Source organism: Trachemys scripta, chromosome 13 (assembly GCF_013100865.1).
Source record: "Trachemys scripta elegans isolate TJP31775 chromosome 13, CAS_Tse_1.0, whole genome shotgun sequence".
Classification (NCBI taxonomy): Eukaryota; Metazoa; Chordata; order Testudines; family Emydidae; genus Trachemys; species Trachemys scripta.
In genome coordinates this window covers 36,401,499-36,416,402 of record NC_048310.1, presented here as the reverse complement: position 1 = coordinate 36,416,402, position 14,904 = coordinate 36,401,499, and the positions used below count along the sequence as shown (strand labels likewise).

At 44.4% G+C, this 14,904-nt stretch overlaps 2 protein-coding genes across 3 annotated transcripts in view; both read left to right on the top strand.

Moving 5' to 3' along the window:
• Positions 1-146: 146 nt before the first annotated feature.
• Positions 147-8,168, top strand: NUDT21 (nudix hydrolase 21). Its single transcript, XM_034788618.1, has 7 exons — positions 147-344; positions 2,306-2,506; positions 3,560-3,623; positions 4,936-5,025; positions 5,812-5,887; positions 6,649-6,763; positions 7,882-8,168. The coding sequence occupies exons 1-7, from the start codon at positions 229-231 to the stop codon at positions 7,901-7,903; spliced, it is 684 nt and encodes a 227-aa protein (XP_034644509.1). The 5' UTR covers positions 147-228; the 3' UTR covers positions 7,904-8,168.
• Positions 8,169-13,731: 5,563 nt separating this feature from the next.
• Positions 13,732-14,904, top strand: part of AMFR (autocrine motility factor receptor) — a gene marked incomplete in the record, with an annotated part of 39,279 nt that continues 38,106 nt past the window's right edge. For both annotated transcript variants that reach the window (XM_034788322.1, XM_034788321.1), the window contains 1 exon segment: positions 13,732-14,266. In XM_034788322.1, coding sequence (XP_034644213.1) covers positions 14,066-14,266 — 201 coding nt within the window.

Genomic DNA, 14,904 nt, shown 5'->3' with positions numbered 1-14,904 from the left:
TAGCGGCTAGAAGGGCGGGCGGCGGCGGCGGCGGAAGACGAACCGTTGTCGCTCTCTATGGTCCAGGCGCTCTGTGCTCCCGTCTCTATGGTTCCCCTTTCCGGCGCGCGGGCAGGCGGTTCCGGCGCAGCCATTGGCGGTGTGTGAGGCCTGGCGGGGATGTTAATGGTGGAAGCTGCTCCCGCCGCTGAGTAGCAGTGACCCAGCCCCTCCCCCCGCCGCGCTACCATGTCGGTGGTGCCGCCCAACCGCTCGCAGACCGGCTGGCCCCGCGGGGTGAACCAGTTCGGGAACAAATACATCCAGCAGACCAAGCCGCTCACGCTGGAGCGGACCATCAACCTGTGAGTGCCCGGCCCCGCGGGCGGCCCCCGCGCCCCATTCCCCGGCCCCCGCGGGACCAGGCCGCCCCCCTGTGAGTGCCCGGCCCCGCGCCCCATTCCCCGGCCCCCGCGGGACCAGGCCGCCCCCTTGTGAGTGCCCGGCCCCCGCGGGACCAGGCCGCCCCCCTGTGAGTGCCTGGCCCCCGGGGGCAAGACCCCCCCCGTTCCTCTCTCTCTCTGTGAGTGCCCGGCCCCGCGGGCGGCCCCCGCGCCCCATTCCCCGGCCCCCGCGGGACCGGGCCGTCCGCCTGTGAGTGCCCGGCCCCCGGGGGCAAGACCCCCCCTTCCTCCCTGGGGGAGACACCCCTTCTCTCTCTGTGAGAGACCCGCCCCGTAGATCTCCCCCGGGAGAAAATCCCCTCAGTCCCCGGGAGCTGCAGACGCTGGAGAAAGGCATCAACTCTTCCTCCTCATCCCCCTGTTTATACCTCAGCCCCACCTCCCCCTGGGGGGACCCCCCGGCCCGCAGCAAGGAGGTCCCGCCTAACCCCATCCGCTCACGCTGGGGAGGACTGAACTCTGAGTAACTGGGAAGGCCTCTTGGTCTGGAGGAGACCGCTAGTCTGGACTATCCACCTCTGAGTAGCTGGAGGGGTAGCTGTAGTGCTGCTATCTAGTGAAATTGAAGAACATGTTACTTTCAGAGCCTGCACATCTGTTCTACTTAAGTTTTTGTACTGCATCTACCACTGTAGTATCCCAGCTTGAATATGGGACATAGAAGTTTGTACCCTGCGTGTATTCACTGTTTAGTGTTTACTGACTGTACAGTAAAAATATTTAATATTTGGACTACTGGGAGCTGCAGGATGCAACATGGTTTACACTGAGTATCAAAGATGCAAGTGCTAATGTGCAATAAAAATAATTTCTTTATGTAATGCCTTAGTGGGCCATATTCTGAAGCAAGCCTTGCTTTACAATGGACAGCACATTCTGGTACTTTCCTCTTTGATAGGTAGATTTGTGAAGTTGCAGTAACAGCAAATAACAAATGTAATAGTCAGTACTCAACAGTTAACAATTACAAACTCAAAAAGACAGTCATGCATCACTTTTTATATAGTCGAGTTTATCCTCACAGGCCAAAGGGATCAGACTCATTTTAAAAAGTGAAAATGTTAATGTTCAGGGTTTCCTTCTGGAGGAAAAAAAATATCAGCAGGAAGCTGTAATTCTTTGGAATTTGTGTTATCAGTTCAGGTGGAATTTTTTTTGGACCCAGGTTAAAGAATGACACATTTATAAAGTGAACAGCATTGCTGTATGGTAAATATAACCTTATTTTAGAGACTGAATTGGAATTTAAGATTTTTGGAATAAATTAAGTGTAAGAAGAAAGTAGTGATGAAATCCTAAAGCTACAGATAAAGAGGAGAAAATGCAAGAAAATGGTAATGCGAGTAATAAAGACACCAGTGATCAGAAACAAGGGACCTGGATTTTAGAGGATGTTCATTAAGAGCTTCTAAAACTAGAGTTGCTTATAGAATAGCAATATGCATGAGAGCAGGCTATGGTATTCAGAGTCTGTTAAACAGATTTTTAAACCACAAGTTTAAAATCTCTCCTAACTCAGGCAGGTGCTGAGATCCAGTTGGTCACAGAGGTATGGGCACTTGAGTGTCTTACTGCCATTTGCAGAAAGCTTCAAACCCTGGACCAGCTACTGAGTGTGAGCCAGCAGTTAACGCTTGTGGTGGGAGAGGGACAGTCTATAGTCTCTCACATAAGTGGAGCCCAAATAATTTAATTTCAAAATATTTATGATGAAATATTCTAATCCGTGATTGCTAACTGTGCAACTACCGTAGCTGATCCTCAAGTTAAGTACTATGCACTTGTGCATGTGAGATCTGGATTAGTCTTCATGATATAGTAATATGTGGTGGTTTTTGTTGTTGTTTTTTTTTCCCTCCTAGGTATCCACTTACAAATTATACGTTTGGCACAAAGGAGCCCCTTTACGAGAAGGACAGTTCAGTGGCAGCCCGGTTTCAGCGCATGAGGGAAGAATTTGACAAGATTGGAATGAGGCGGACTGTGGAGGGTGTTCTGATTGTACACGAGCATAGGCTGCCCCATGTGTTACTGTTGCAGCTAGGTACAACGTTCTTCAAACTGTAAGTGTGTATTGTTGGAACTTGACATTGCAGTAACATTTAGTAGAATCACAAAGCATTACCAAATAACAGATTAGTCATACAGCAAGTATACAGGCTGCTCAGCTGTACTCATTGAGCATGGATTGAAGTGTGAGATCCAGCTGTTGCAAATGTTTATATGGGGAAACATTCTGAATCATCTCTTTCCTGCAGAAAGTTGATGATGATGTGCTATTAAGCGTGCTGACTTTTAGTCTTCACTGTAGTACACATTATCAACAGGCGATGTTCTTAGAATTCATCACCAATAATCATTATTGCCCCTGAATGAAGGGACATGATGAAGGGAAATCATGTATAAACACACTCACTCAACATGTTAAATCATTGAGGCTGAATTTTAAAAATCTAGCTGCTTATAGATCATCCTGTTCCCTTGCTATGCTTTTCTTGATATGGAAAGAGAAGGTAGACTAATTCTTGTAAATGTCACAAAATTATGAATTAGAGGTGGAAAAGACCTGTTGGGTTATCCAGACCACCAGACTAGTGCAGGATTATCTCCCCACAGTGGGTTACCTTCTAGTTTTTGTACACTTCTACAAGTGTTGTTTTTGGAGTTAAAACAATGAAGGCACAATTCCTACAGCCAAACCTACCAGTTTCCTTTTTTTGCATTTTTCTAAAATCATTAGGCCCTTTCTGTTAAATTTTGTAGCTAAACTGTGTCCTTTTCAAAAGTCCTTGTAGGAACAATGCACGTTATTGTTTATTACGTCTTACTGAAAATAAGTCATTGTAGCCATGAAAAAACTAATTGGAGGTGATTGCCTCAAAAAATCATAGTGACCATGCATGCTACCCTATTTAGTTTTGAAGTTGTAATAAATCCAGCAAGGTGAAATTTGAAAGTTCAGACTTTTTTTTTTTCTATTTCCTCTGTCAAGACTTGAAAGTGAGTTTGTAAATCCCTAAAACTGAAGAACTGAGACTCCCTTAAACTTACCTGTGAATATATTTATAAATAAAATAAAAGATATAACATTAGCTCTCATCATTAATTTTTCACAGGCCAGGTGGTGAACTCAATCCAGGAGAAGATGAGGTAGAAGGTCTCAAACGTCTAATGACAGAGGTATATTTTCTTCATTTTTCTTTTGTTGTTACAGTTTTCTCCGATGCAATTGAATGTTGAATCGTTCTTGAACGTTTTTGGACAAAACGTTATAAATAGCCTTTTTGCCATTCCTAGCCTTTTGAGTGCTTCAGTGATTCCCAACTAACTTTTTTCTGGTAATTCATATAGTATGATCTACTACTTCATTTGTGTATTTGTATTATGATAGTGCCAGAGAGCAGTGGTGGATTAGCCACTGGGCGAACAGGGCCCGTGCCCAGGGGTCCTGGGAAAATGGGCGACCTGCTCTGCCCGCCTGGTGCTCCTGTGGGAACAGGACCTGGCGCAGGGGCTTGCCTCACTCAAACCACTCGGCGCTCCTGCTGGGGAGTGGGGCAATCCCCCGTCCTGCGACCCCGTCCCTGGCTGGAGTGGTGGGCGGAGCAGGGCAAGCCCCGTCCTGCGACCCCGTCCCTGGCTGGAGTGGCAAGTGGAGCAGGGCAAGCCCCACCCCTGGCAGAAGCTGGGCGGGCGGAGCAGGGGGCCTCAGAAAACTGCAATCTGCCTCTGCCAGAGAGAAGCAGAGTTGTCCAGTGGTTAGAGCACTAGCCTAGGACTTGAGGGACCAGGGTTCAATTCCCTGTTCACCGCAGACTTTCCTGTGTGACCTGGCACAACCTTAGACAAGTCTCCCCTTAGCCTCTGTGCCTCAGTTGCCCATATGTAAAATGGGGTTAACACTTCTGTACCTCACAGGGGTATTGTGAGAATAAATCAGATTATGGTGCTCAGATACAGTGGTGGTGATAGACAGCCCAGTCAATGATAAGGGCCTCATTGTGGATAACTCTGCATCCAATTCAATTGTCCTCTGCTATCCTGAACTAGTTGCTTAATTTATACACCAGGGACAATCCATTACTTAGACAACTCCTGTGAGTTCTGATTAAATGGCTTTATATTCTAGCTCTTGGGGTCAATTAGACTCAATTGCATTTGTGAACCATATTTTCAAAAAACGTTTCTAAAGGCCGATCTACACTGAAAAGTTACATCAGCATAGCTGCCCCTCTCAGGGGTGTGCAAAATCCCACCCTGAGAGATGTAGTTAAGCCTAGTTGTATACCTTGTCTGGAACATGAGGACGACTTGCATAAGTATATCGGTTAGTACATACGTATTCTAACTCTAATATAAGACTACTTTAGCTTGGCTCTGAATTGCATTAAACCCTTATTACAGCATCCCTTAATGCTTCCAGTATCTGGTTCCTAAGAGTACTAGCAATGGAGCATGTAGAGGTTTTCTGACTGCAACTGGATTTTGACAGATACTGGGACGTCAGGATGGAGTTCAGCAAGACTGGGTGATTGATGACTGCATTGGTAACTGGTGGAGACCAAACTTTGAACCTCCACAGGTGAGTGTCCATGCCTGCATAAATTTTGATGATTAAAAATAATTAGCAAGGTGTGTTTCTGCAAAAAACGGAGTCCATTTACTAATCAACTTTTTTGGGCAGCCGTGACATGTCAGGTTTCCTTTGTTGGTTTTTTTTGTTTGCTTGAAGATTTGTTCCTTTTGCTGGCTGCACTAGAGACTCCAACTACAGCTGGGCCTTTAGTTTTTCAGAGTGTGGTGTAATTAGTACATCTATCCTGTAAAGAAGATAAAAAGAAGAACAGGAGTACTTGTGGCACCTTAGAGACTAACAAATTTATTAGAGCTCTAATAAATTTGTTAGTCTCTAAGGTGCCACAAGTACTCCTGTTCTTCTTTTTGCGGATACAGACTAACACGGCTGTTACTCTGAAACCTGTAAAGAAGATAAGCTCCCTTTAAACTTTTATTTTTAATCGTTTAGTGATGAAAACGTGCTTGGCAATGTGGTTCAATTTCTCTTGCTGTCCTTGATTGTTCTTACCTGTTTCCTAGTTCAATGTGGTAATCTTATTTTGAGACTGCCAACACTTTCTAGACTCTGAAAATTTAACTGTGGGGGCTTAATGTCTTTTTCTTAATGTTCTATAATATAGTGTTGTTTTTTTTTTAAAGTGAATAAAGGTGTATCAGATGTAGTTCCTTTTCATCATGTGGTGGTGTCCTTCTCTGTGACTCATTCCCGATTCTTTAAGAAGCACTTACAGATCACTATGTACTTTCAGAGTGCTGTACAAACTAATTAAACTTTTTTTGTCTCCCTCAGTATCCCTATATTCCAGCTCATATTACAAAACCTAAAGAGCACAAAAAGCTCTTCTTGGTTCAGCTGCAGGAAAAGGGTAAGCATTTGTAGCAGAGATTCTAATCAGTGTTCTATTTTTTTGTGTGCAACTACTGAGACAACAGTTTCACATTTCATATTGAAAACAAATGTGGTGTTAAACTGATTTTAATGGAAACAAGCTTGTCATCTGTAAAGCAAGGCCCATAAACAAAGTTTTTAATAAGTGTTCTGCTAAAGTGAATGGGGTGAGAGAAATAAAGGGTCTCATGCCTGAATGCAAAATAATTAAAATATAGTCAAAGAAAATGACTAGTCAGTATTCTTTAAAACTTGGCAGCAAGCATGTACTGTTTATTTTTTTTATTTAATTTAAATTATTTTAATAGATTATAAGAAGATTTTAGGCCTTAACATAAGTTGACAAAGTGGGTGAGGTAATATCTTTTATTGGACCAATATTTGTGGGTGAAAGAGAGAAGCTTTCAATCTTCCACTTTCAAATTTAATTTTAAATAGGATATTTATATATAATTTAATATCCAGTTTTGTTTTTTTAATCCATCCTGATTTGGAGTCCTCATAAACTGGCACCCTTTGCCAGGATAATAGGTGGGATAGGCGTGCATATGTACAAAGTCTCAGCATAAGAGCTCCACTTCTAATTGTATAAAATAAGCCCATTGGAACACTGTCGTTTTGGATGACAGTGAAGTGATTTTGTATTTAAAGGGGGGAGGGGACCCTAAGTGAAACCTTAGTTCGAAATCGTTAGTATTAACAATGGAAAAGTTGTTTCAATCTTGGATTCATTTTTAGCTTTGTTTGCGGTCCCAAAAAATTACAAGCTGGTAGCTGCGCCGTTGTTTGAGCTCTATGACAATGCCCCAGGATATGGACCTATCATTTCCAGCCTTCCTCAGCTTTTGAGCAGGTATAGTATGCAGCAGATTCACTGTATACGCAACTACTATGCGGACTAATAAATTTCTCAGCGTTTTTTATAATATATTTGAGGTGCATCACTGCCATTCAGATAAGAAATGTGCATTCCTTAGCCTTCTCCTTTACTGAAAATAGTTTCTACCTCATCAGGCTTGAGAGCTCAGTGATCTTACTCTTCGTGTCGCCTGTGGTGTCGCTGAGCATCTACTCAAGTAACTTGCCATGCAACCCACAGGTTAATTTGTCAACTGTCAGTGAAAGAGGTTCTATTCTTTACCAGTCACATCCACCTGCTTGCATGGAAAAATCTCTGAGATGTCAGAACTGGTAGCATCCTAAAAGGCTTGTACCATTCTTACTCTATTTTTATCTCCCAATTTATCTGCTGTCAGCCTTTGCAACTGCTGGTGTAATTTTCCTATATAAAGACCACAAAGGAAGTCTCTTCCAAAAAACTAACAAAATGCTGATCTTTAAGCAGGCACGGGTTGTATTACAGTTAGTTACTACTCTTTCAATAGCTTAACCAGAGCTGAAGTCTCAAATCTCTAAACCTGGATCCTAAGCAGTTAAAAGCAAAGACATCTGAAAATTGAGATCAATACATACTTGACACAGTACAAATTAGATTTCCTATTTCTCGCATAATGGTCTCTGTTCACTCTGCAAACTTCAGTTGTAAGAGTTTATAACTCTTATGTGTAGCTGCTTGTTCATGCCTGACTCCTGACATATGCAGTGTTTGTCCAATAGCAATTTTCTTCCCCACTATAAGACTTCCCCTCCTCCTCTCCCCCCGATGGAAACAAAAATCACATTGCCATTTCTCTGCCAGAGAAGCTATTTTGAAGGTTCAAGAAAAATTAGTTCTGTAGGATTGGATCCCTCAGTATACTTGTGTGTAAAGCTGAGGTTAGTGTCTACCTGGTGTAGACAGTTACTGGTTGAAGTACAAATACTTATTGACTGGAAATCTCATCTTTGGTTTCTGTCAGGTGTGTGTTTAGCTCAGAAATAAAATATTGCGCGCACAACTGATTTAATCACTTTCTACATATAAATGATGAAAATAAATCTCTTGCATGATGCAACTATTTTTTATTTTAGATTCAATTTTATTTACAACTGAATTCCCATATACTTGAAGAGTGTGATAGAAGAAGCCGTCTCTGTGAGCACAGCTTTAAGATGTAGAGGGAAGAATACATGTGACGCAAGGATTTTTTTTATGTCTCTTTTTTTCCTGAAAACCGCTAAACTTTCTATTGTCTGAATAGCAAAGTGAATCTCAACTGTTTAGATAGTGGGATGGCGAATGTGATTCAGTGTTTTAATCACTTTTCATTGTAATAGTCACCAGTTTTTTTGTACAACATTAAACAAACTAAATTGGATTGTTTGTCTATTTCTTATATAATAGCTATTTGGAATATCTTACTGAAGGTGGGTAAGAAATTAAAGCTAATGCTTTCTTCCAGGTACGGGTTGAGGGCAACAGTAGATCTAGATAATGGAGGGGGGAGGGGAGAAACATTTCAGGGCGGACCTAGTATGTTAACTGAGTATTCAAGCTTGTGCTTTCCTGAGCAGAGAGCATGGGGGGGAACTAACCTGATGAGAGTCTGAAACCTTTAAGAAAAAATAATACTCAAAGTCAAGGTATGAGTGACTTAAAAAACAGTAGCCCAGTAATCTGCCTTATGATTAGAATGGAAATGCTAAGTGGCAAGGTGGGCCATTGCTATAAGTGAAACTGACCTTGACTGGTGTGGGAACTTGACTGCTCATTACTGGTGATCTCAATGGAGTTATCTAGAACACAGCTTATTTCAGTCAGAAAACCTTTCATGGGACTGTCCTATATTAACTAATGGGATCCAGGTAAAATATGAAAATACCCTAAAGAGCCTTAAAGGAGCACTTTTCTGATTGGTCACGGGGGCAGGGCTCTAGAACTGAATTTAGATTGGTAACTGCATTGAAATATTTATCTGCCCAATCCCTGGGAGCTCTCTCCTTACTGAGCAGAGCTCCTATAGTTTAACTGTATACCTGTTCCTTCTTAGAAAGGATCCTTGAGACTCGGGGATCTCGTTTTCTCAGTTTACCTCAATCTACTGCCAGTATTAAATATATCCAAACAACTATGATTTCTCTTTTTGGGTGTGTCAGATTATTTTTTAAAAGGTATCTTCTAAAAATTGGGGAAAAGGGTACACTAGGAAATCACTGGACATGTATTATTTTAATGGTACCATATCCATCCATAGTATGGACTAATGGCTAATTTACACTATGTCTGAGCTACACTAGAAACAAATAAGACAATTTAAACAAAACTACCTTAAAATATATTGTGCTGAAATGTTGGAGGGAGGAGATAGGGGGACTCCATTGTAGGAACTTTATTTAAAAAAATGAACAAAAACTGACTACAGAGTTGACGCCTAAAGCTAGGCTCCTGAATAAATGGTTTTATTTTTGGAGGTGTAGAGCACTCGCAAAAGTCCATAGGAACTGCAGCTGCTTAGAATCTCAAGTCACTTCTATTTAGGAATTTAATTTTAGGCATGCAGGTTTGAAAACTGCCCTTGGCTTCCTGCCCCATCATGAACCTGTGTTAGGAGGTCTCTTCTCTGTCTCACTTTTCCTTAAGTTACTACTGTACTTACTCCTCCACATCTAAACATTGTAAGGAGAGGCAGCATTTTGGGAGAAACCCCCAGTTGGGGTATTAAACTTACAGATTAATTCTAAATTCTGTTTTGGCTGTATTGCTCCCTAAGACAGAAGCTGGTTGCTATTGTAGTTGTCCCCAGAAGAATTAGCTAACAGTCTGTGTCCCAGTTTCTAGCTTTGGATAACCTAGTGGCCTGCGCTCCAGCTCCGGGCTCCGCTCCAAAGCCAAATGCTACAGGTGAGAAATATGCACCTTCTGCTAACCTGACAACTTTGGAGGATCTGTCTTGTGATGATGAGCAGGGGAACTGAGTCCTGCACGCTGTGGGAGTTACAGTTGAGGGTATTTTGTGTGGATGTTTGATGCAGGGTGAGGGAATATGAACACAAAGTGGAAAGAGCATCTAGTAACTTCTGTAACAAGGAGAGAGAGAAATCTTTGACCCTTTGAAAAGCCCAAGCCCAGTATGAACTTAATGTAATAACGAGCTTCAATTTCTGATTCAACATTTTTGAGGAATGATTTACCATACAAAAACAAGGGAGATAAACTTGGGCCTAAAATAAGGGGTAGGTGATTAAACGTTCTATGTTTATTGGAATTAGTATTGTACATTTGCTGTCTGAGAGGGTTTACAGAATGCCTGTTGCAATTTTTAATTCACACTTTTTACCATTCTAGACCTGAAAAGGAGTGTAAGTTGTCATGTAGCTGCTAAGAAAAATCTATTGCTGGACTGTAATAAGCAAAAAAGAGAACTGGAAAAGCCAAAGCTGCATGCCAAATAAATTCTTACAAATGGCATTTAAAAATAAATACTGAGTGTTCAAGTCAAGAATTGCCATGATGGATACATGTAATTAAGTTTGACATAACAGCTTAAGACTGGTAGGCATTTTAATATTACATGAGCCTCATGGTACAGAAAATGAGACTACTTAGTTTTAAATACTTGGACGATGTGGTATGATGTTCTGCTAATTTAAAGGAACAACCAATTATTTTTTCCATTATGGTGGAGGCTAACCAATATTGACTGCAAAAATAAAATTGCAGAATGGACTACTGCTTTAGTGCCACCATGTGGCAAAAAACATAAACCCAGTTCCTCCAAATTAGCAATTAGGTGACCATTTTAAAAGCTAAGAAAACAACACACAAACCTTCACGTGGGAGTTAAAAATAAGCTAAGGCTGTGAAGCGATTAAAAAAATTAATCACAATTAATAGCGCTGTTAATAATAAAATGTCATTTAAATATTTTGGAAGTTTTCTACATTTTAAATATATTGATTTCAATTACAACACAGTGTACAGTGCTCACTTTATAGTTATTTTTGATTACAAATATGTAAAAAAACAAATAGTATTTTTCAATTCACCTAATACAAGTAGTATAGTGCAAGCTCTATCATGAGAGTTGAACTTACACTTGTAGAATTATGTACGAAAAAAACTGCATTAAATAATAAAACAATGTAAAACTTTAGCATATACAAGTCCACTCAGTCTGCCTTCTTGTTCAGCCAATCGCTCACACAAACAAGTTTGTTTACATTTGCAGACGATAATGCTGCTCGCTTGTTTCCTATGTCACCTGAAAGTAGGAACAGGCATTCGCATGGCACTGTGGTAGCCAGTATCGCAAGATATTTACATGCCAAATGCGCTAAAGATTCATATGTCCCTTAATGCTTCAACCACCATTCCAGAGGACATGCGTCCATGCTGATGATGGGTTCTGTTCAATAACAATCCAAAGCAGTGCGGACAGTCACATTCATTTTCATTATCTGAGTCAGGTGCCACCAGCAGAAGATTGATTTTCTTTTTTGGTGGTTCAGGTTCTGTAGTTTCTGCATCGGAGTGTTGTTTTTCTAAGACTTCTGAAAGCATACACTGCACCTCGTTCCTCTCAGATTTTGGAAGACGCTTCAGATTCTTAAACCTTGGGTCGAGTGCTGTAGCTATCTTTAGAAATCTCACAGTGGTACGTTCTTTGCATTTTGTCAAATCTGCAGCGAAAGCATTGTTAAAATGAACAACAGGTGCTGGGTCATCGTCCGAGACTGCTATAACATGAAATATATGGTAAAATGCGGGTAAAAGAGAGCAGGAGTCATACAATTCTCCCCCAAGGAGTTCAGTCACAAATTTAATTAATGCATTATTTTTTTTAATGAACATCATCAGCATGGAAGCATGTCCTTTGGAATGGTGGCCGAAGCATGAAGGGGCATATGAATGTTGAGCATATCTGGCACATAAATACCTTGCAATGCCAGCTAAAGAAGTGCCATGTGAACACCTGTTCTCAGTTTCAGGTGACATTATAAATAAGAAGCAGACAGCATTATCTCCTGTAAATGTAAACAAACCTGTTTGTCTTAGTGATTGGCTGAAGAAGAAGTAGAACTGAGTGGACTTGTAGGCTATAAAGTTTTACAATTTTTGAGTGCAGTTATATAACAAAAAAAAAATCTACATTTGTAAGTTGCACTTTCACAATAAAAGAGATTGCACTACTGTACTTGTATGAGGTGAGTTGAGAAATACTATTATCATTTTTACTGTGTAAATATTTGTAATAAAAATAATGTAAAGTGAGCACTGTACACTTTATATTGTGTTGTAATTGAAATCAGTATATTTGAAAATATATAAAATTATCCAAAAATATTTAATAAATTTCAATTGGTATTCTATTAACAGTGCAATTAAAACTGCAATTAATCGCTATAAATTTTTTAATCTTGATTAATTTTTTGAGTTAATTGTGAGTTAACTGTGATTAATCGACAGTCAGCTGGTGGTGGTTTGGTCTATGTGAAATGACTTGGATATCCGTCTAGTTCACAATGGAGATTTCACTCGTTTCAATGATGTTTCATAGGACAGAGACTAATTAGGACAGCTATTTCCTCATCCCATTAGTGGTTCCTTCAGGGCCAGGTTGAGGCACGCTGGTACGGCTGTATGTGGAAAAACCACTGTCACGTTTAGTGGAAAAACTTCAATTCTCCATGGCTGTCATGCCAGCACCTTGACACACATTATATTTATTTTTAAGCAGTGGTTCTCGACCAGGGATCCACATACCACTGGGGGTATGCAGCAGTCTTCCAGGGGGCACGTCAACTCATCTGGATATTTGCCTAGTTTTACAACAGGCAGCATAAAAAGCACTAGCGAAGTCAGTACAAACTAAAATTTCATACGGACAATTGCATCTGAAGAAGTGAGGTTCTTACCCACGAAAGCTTATGCTCCCAATACTTCTGTTAGTCTTAAAGGTGCCACAGGACCCTCTGTTGCTTTATACGGACAATGACTTGTTTATACTGCTCTATATACTATGTCAATGTTTCTCAACCTGGGATGGGGTTAGGGGGTGGCAAGCAGGGCAATTATCTGGGGCCCCACACTACAGTGGGCCTCGTGGAGCTAAATTACGTGCTTCAGCCCCATATGGTAGGGCTCTGGCTTTAGCTTCATCCCTGGGCAGAAGACTGAGCTTTGCCACCTGGGGCTGAAATCAGACTCCTGAAAGGGGCACAGTAGTCCGGAAAGGTTGAGAACCAGTCCTTTAAAGGGTGTTAAGTGGGAAGGATTGTGAAATAACGCTATTTGCTCTCAGCAAGTCCAGATTTTTTATAACAGCATCTCCACACTGATGGTCAGCAAATAGGTAGATTTGATCCTGATTTCTTGATGGTTTGGATTATTATTTTTTATACATTATTATACCTCTAATGTATAAAGAAGTGTTGAAGCACACTAATTAGAGAGGGAGGGATTGAGTCTGGCTTCCCTGCCTTTGCCATACCTGCTAACCTCCAAAGGACTCAGGGCCAGACTTTCAAAGGTATTTGGGTGCCTAAAGATGCCCTAAAGGGGGCATAGGGAGATTTTCAAAACTACCCGGGTGCCAGTTAGGTGCCCAGGTTCTTTTGGATAACCCCGCTCGGTGCCCATCTGCATCTTTAGGCACCTAAAGACCTTTCAAAAGCGGACCCTGAGTTCACCCTAGTGTGGAAACCTCCAAGTCTTTCACATCCTCATTTTCCCTTCCAGACCCGGCCCATCCTCTCTCCCTTCTCGGCCGTGGCGCGGCCCCCAGGCGTTGCATTACCCCGCGTTGTACACAGGCTGCAGCTTCTCTCCGGAGCCCGCCCCGACGGGGAACGGGGCTAATCCACCGCCGCCGCGGCACCCCGGTGGGCGGAGGAGGGACAGGGGAGACTTTCCTTGGCCGTTTGCTGTTCGGCGCCTCAAAGCGCATCCGCCTCCCCCGCTACACTTCACACCCGCGGCCCCTCCGGCCCCTCCAGCCGGGGGCGGTGCTGGGCGATCGGCGGGCGCGGCAGGCCCGGAGCAGCGCCAGGGGGAGGCGCCCGCCCAGGCCCGGCGCAGGCAGGAAGGAGGAGCCCGCGGAGGGCCAGCGAGTCGGGGCCCGTAGCTGCGGCCGCGGGAGTGTGAGCGGGACTGAGGCGGCGGCTGCGGAGCCGGGAGGGAGCGTTAGGCCGCGGGCCGGGCCGAGCCGAGCCGGGGGCGCGGGGGACAGGCCCGGCTCAGGGAAGCGGAGGGGGCCGCTGGAGGCCCGTGGCCGCGATGCCGCTGCTCTTCCTGGAGCGCTTCCCCTGGCCCAGCCTCCGCACCTACACGGGGCTCAGCGCGCTGGGGCTGCTCGGCAGCGTCGTCAGCGCCTACCGCGCCCTCAGCCCGGGCCCCGCCGGCGAGTCTGCGCCCGGAGCCGGGCCCCAGCCCCTGGACGTCGCCTACTACCTGCTGTCGGACAGCCTCTGCGTCTGGGTGAGAGCGGGGCCGGGCCGGGCCGGGAGAGGGGGAGAGGGGCCCGGGGACGGGCAGTGAGGCTGGGGGGGCGGGAGTGAGGGGAGATGGGCCCTGGGGCGAGCGGTGAGGCTGGAGGGGCGGGAGTGGGGGGAGAGGGATCTGGAGGGGGGGGGGAGTGAGGCTGGGGGGGGCGGGAGTGGTGGGAGATGGGCCCTGGGGCGGGCAGTGAGGCTGGGGGGGCAGGAGAGGGTCCGGGGGGGCGGGAGGGGGGGCGGGGGGGCGGGAGGGGGGGGGGATGGGCCCTGGGGCGAGCAGTGAGGTTGGAGGGGAGGGAAAGGGGTCGGGGGGGGGCGGGAGGGGGGGCAGTGAGGCTGGGGGGGGGTGGGAGATGGGCCCTGGGGTGAGCGGTGAGGCTGGGGTCCCAGAAAGGAGCTCTGGAGCTGGCTAGGGGGGTGGGGGGAAAGGGGCCTGGGGATGGGTAGTGGTTTGGGGACACAGAGGGTCCTGTAGGACAGGTAGCTGGGCTGGAGGTTGGTTGGGGGGAGGGAGCGCTGAGGGTGGGTAGCTGAGCTGGGGAGGGCTAAGTATTCCTGAAGGAATGAGTGATGTTGGGGGGCTCGCTTTGTGGGAGGGTGACCTGTGGATCCCGGGGGTGC

Excerpts from the sequence above, each read along its gene's own strand:
- NUDT21 (XM_034788618.1), top strand. The coding sequence starts at position 229 with ATGTCGGTGGTGCCGCCCAACCGCTCGCAGACCGGCTGGCCCCGCGGG. Across the intron at positions 345-2,305 it reads CTGGAGCGGACCATCAACCT|GTATCCACTTACAAATTATA; the intron begins GTGAGTGCCCGG and ends TTTCCCTCCTAG. Across the intron at positions 2,507-3,559 it reads GGTACAACGTTCTTCAAACT|GCCAGGTGGTGAACTCAATC; the intron begins GTAAGTGTGTAT and ends AATTTTTCACAG.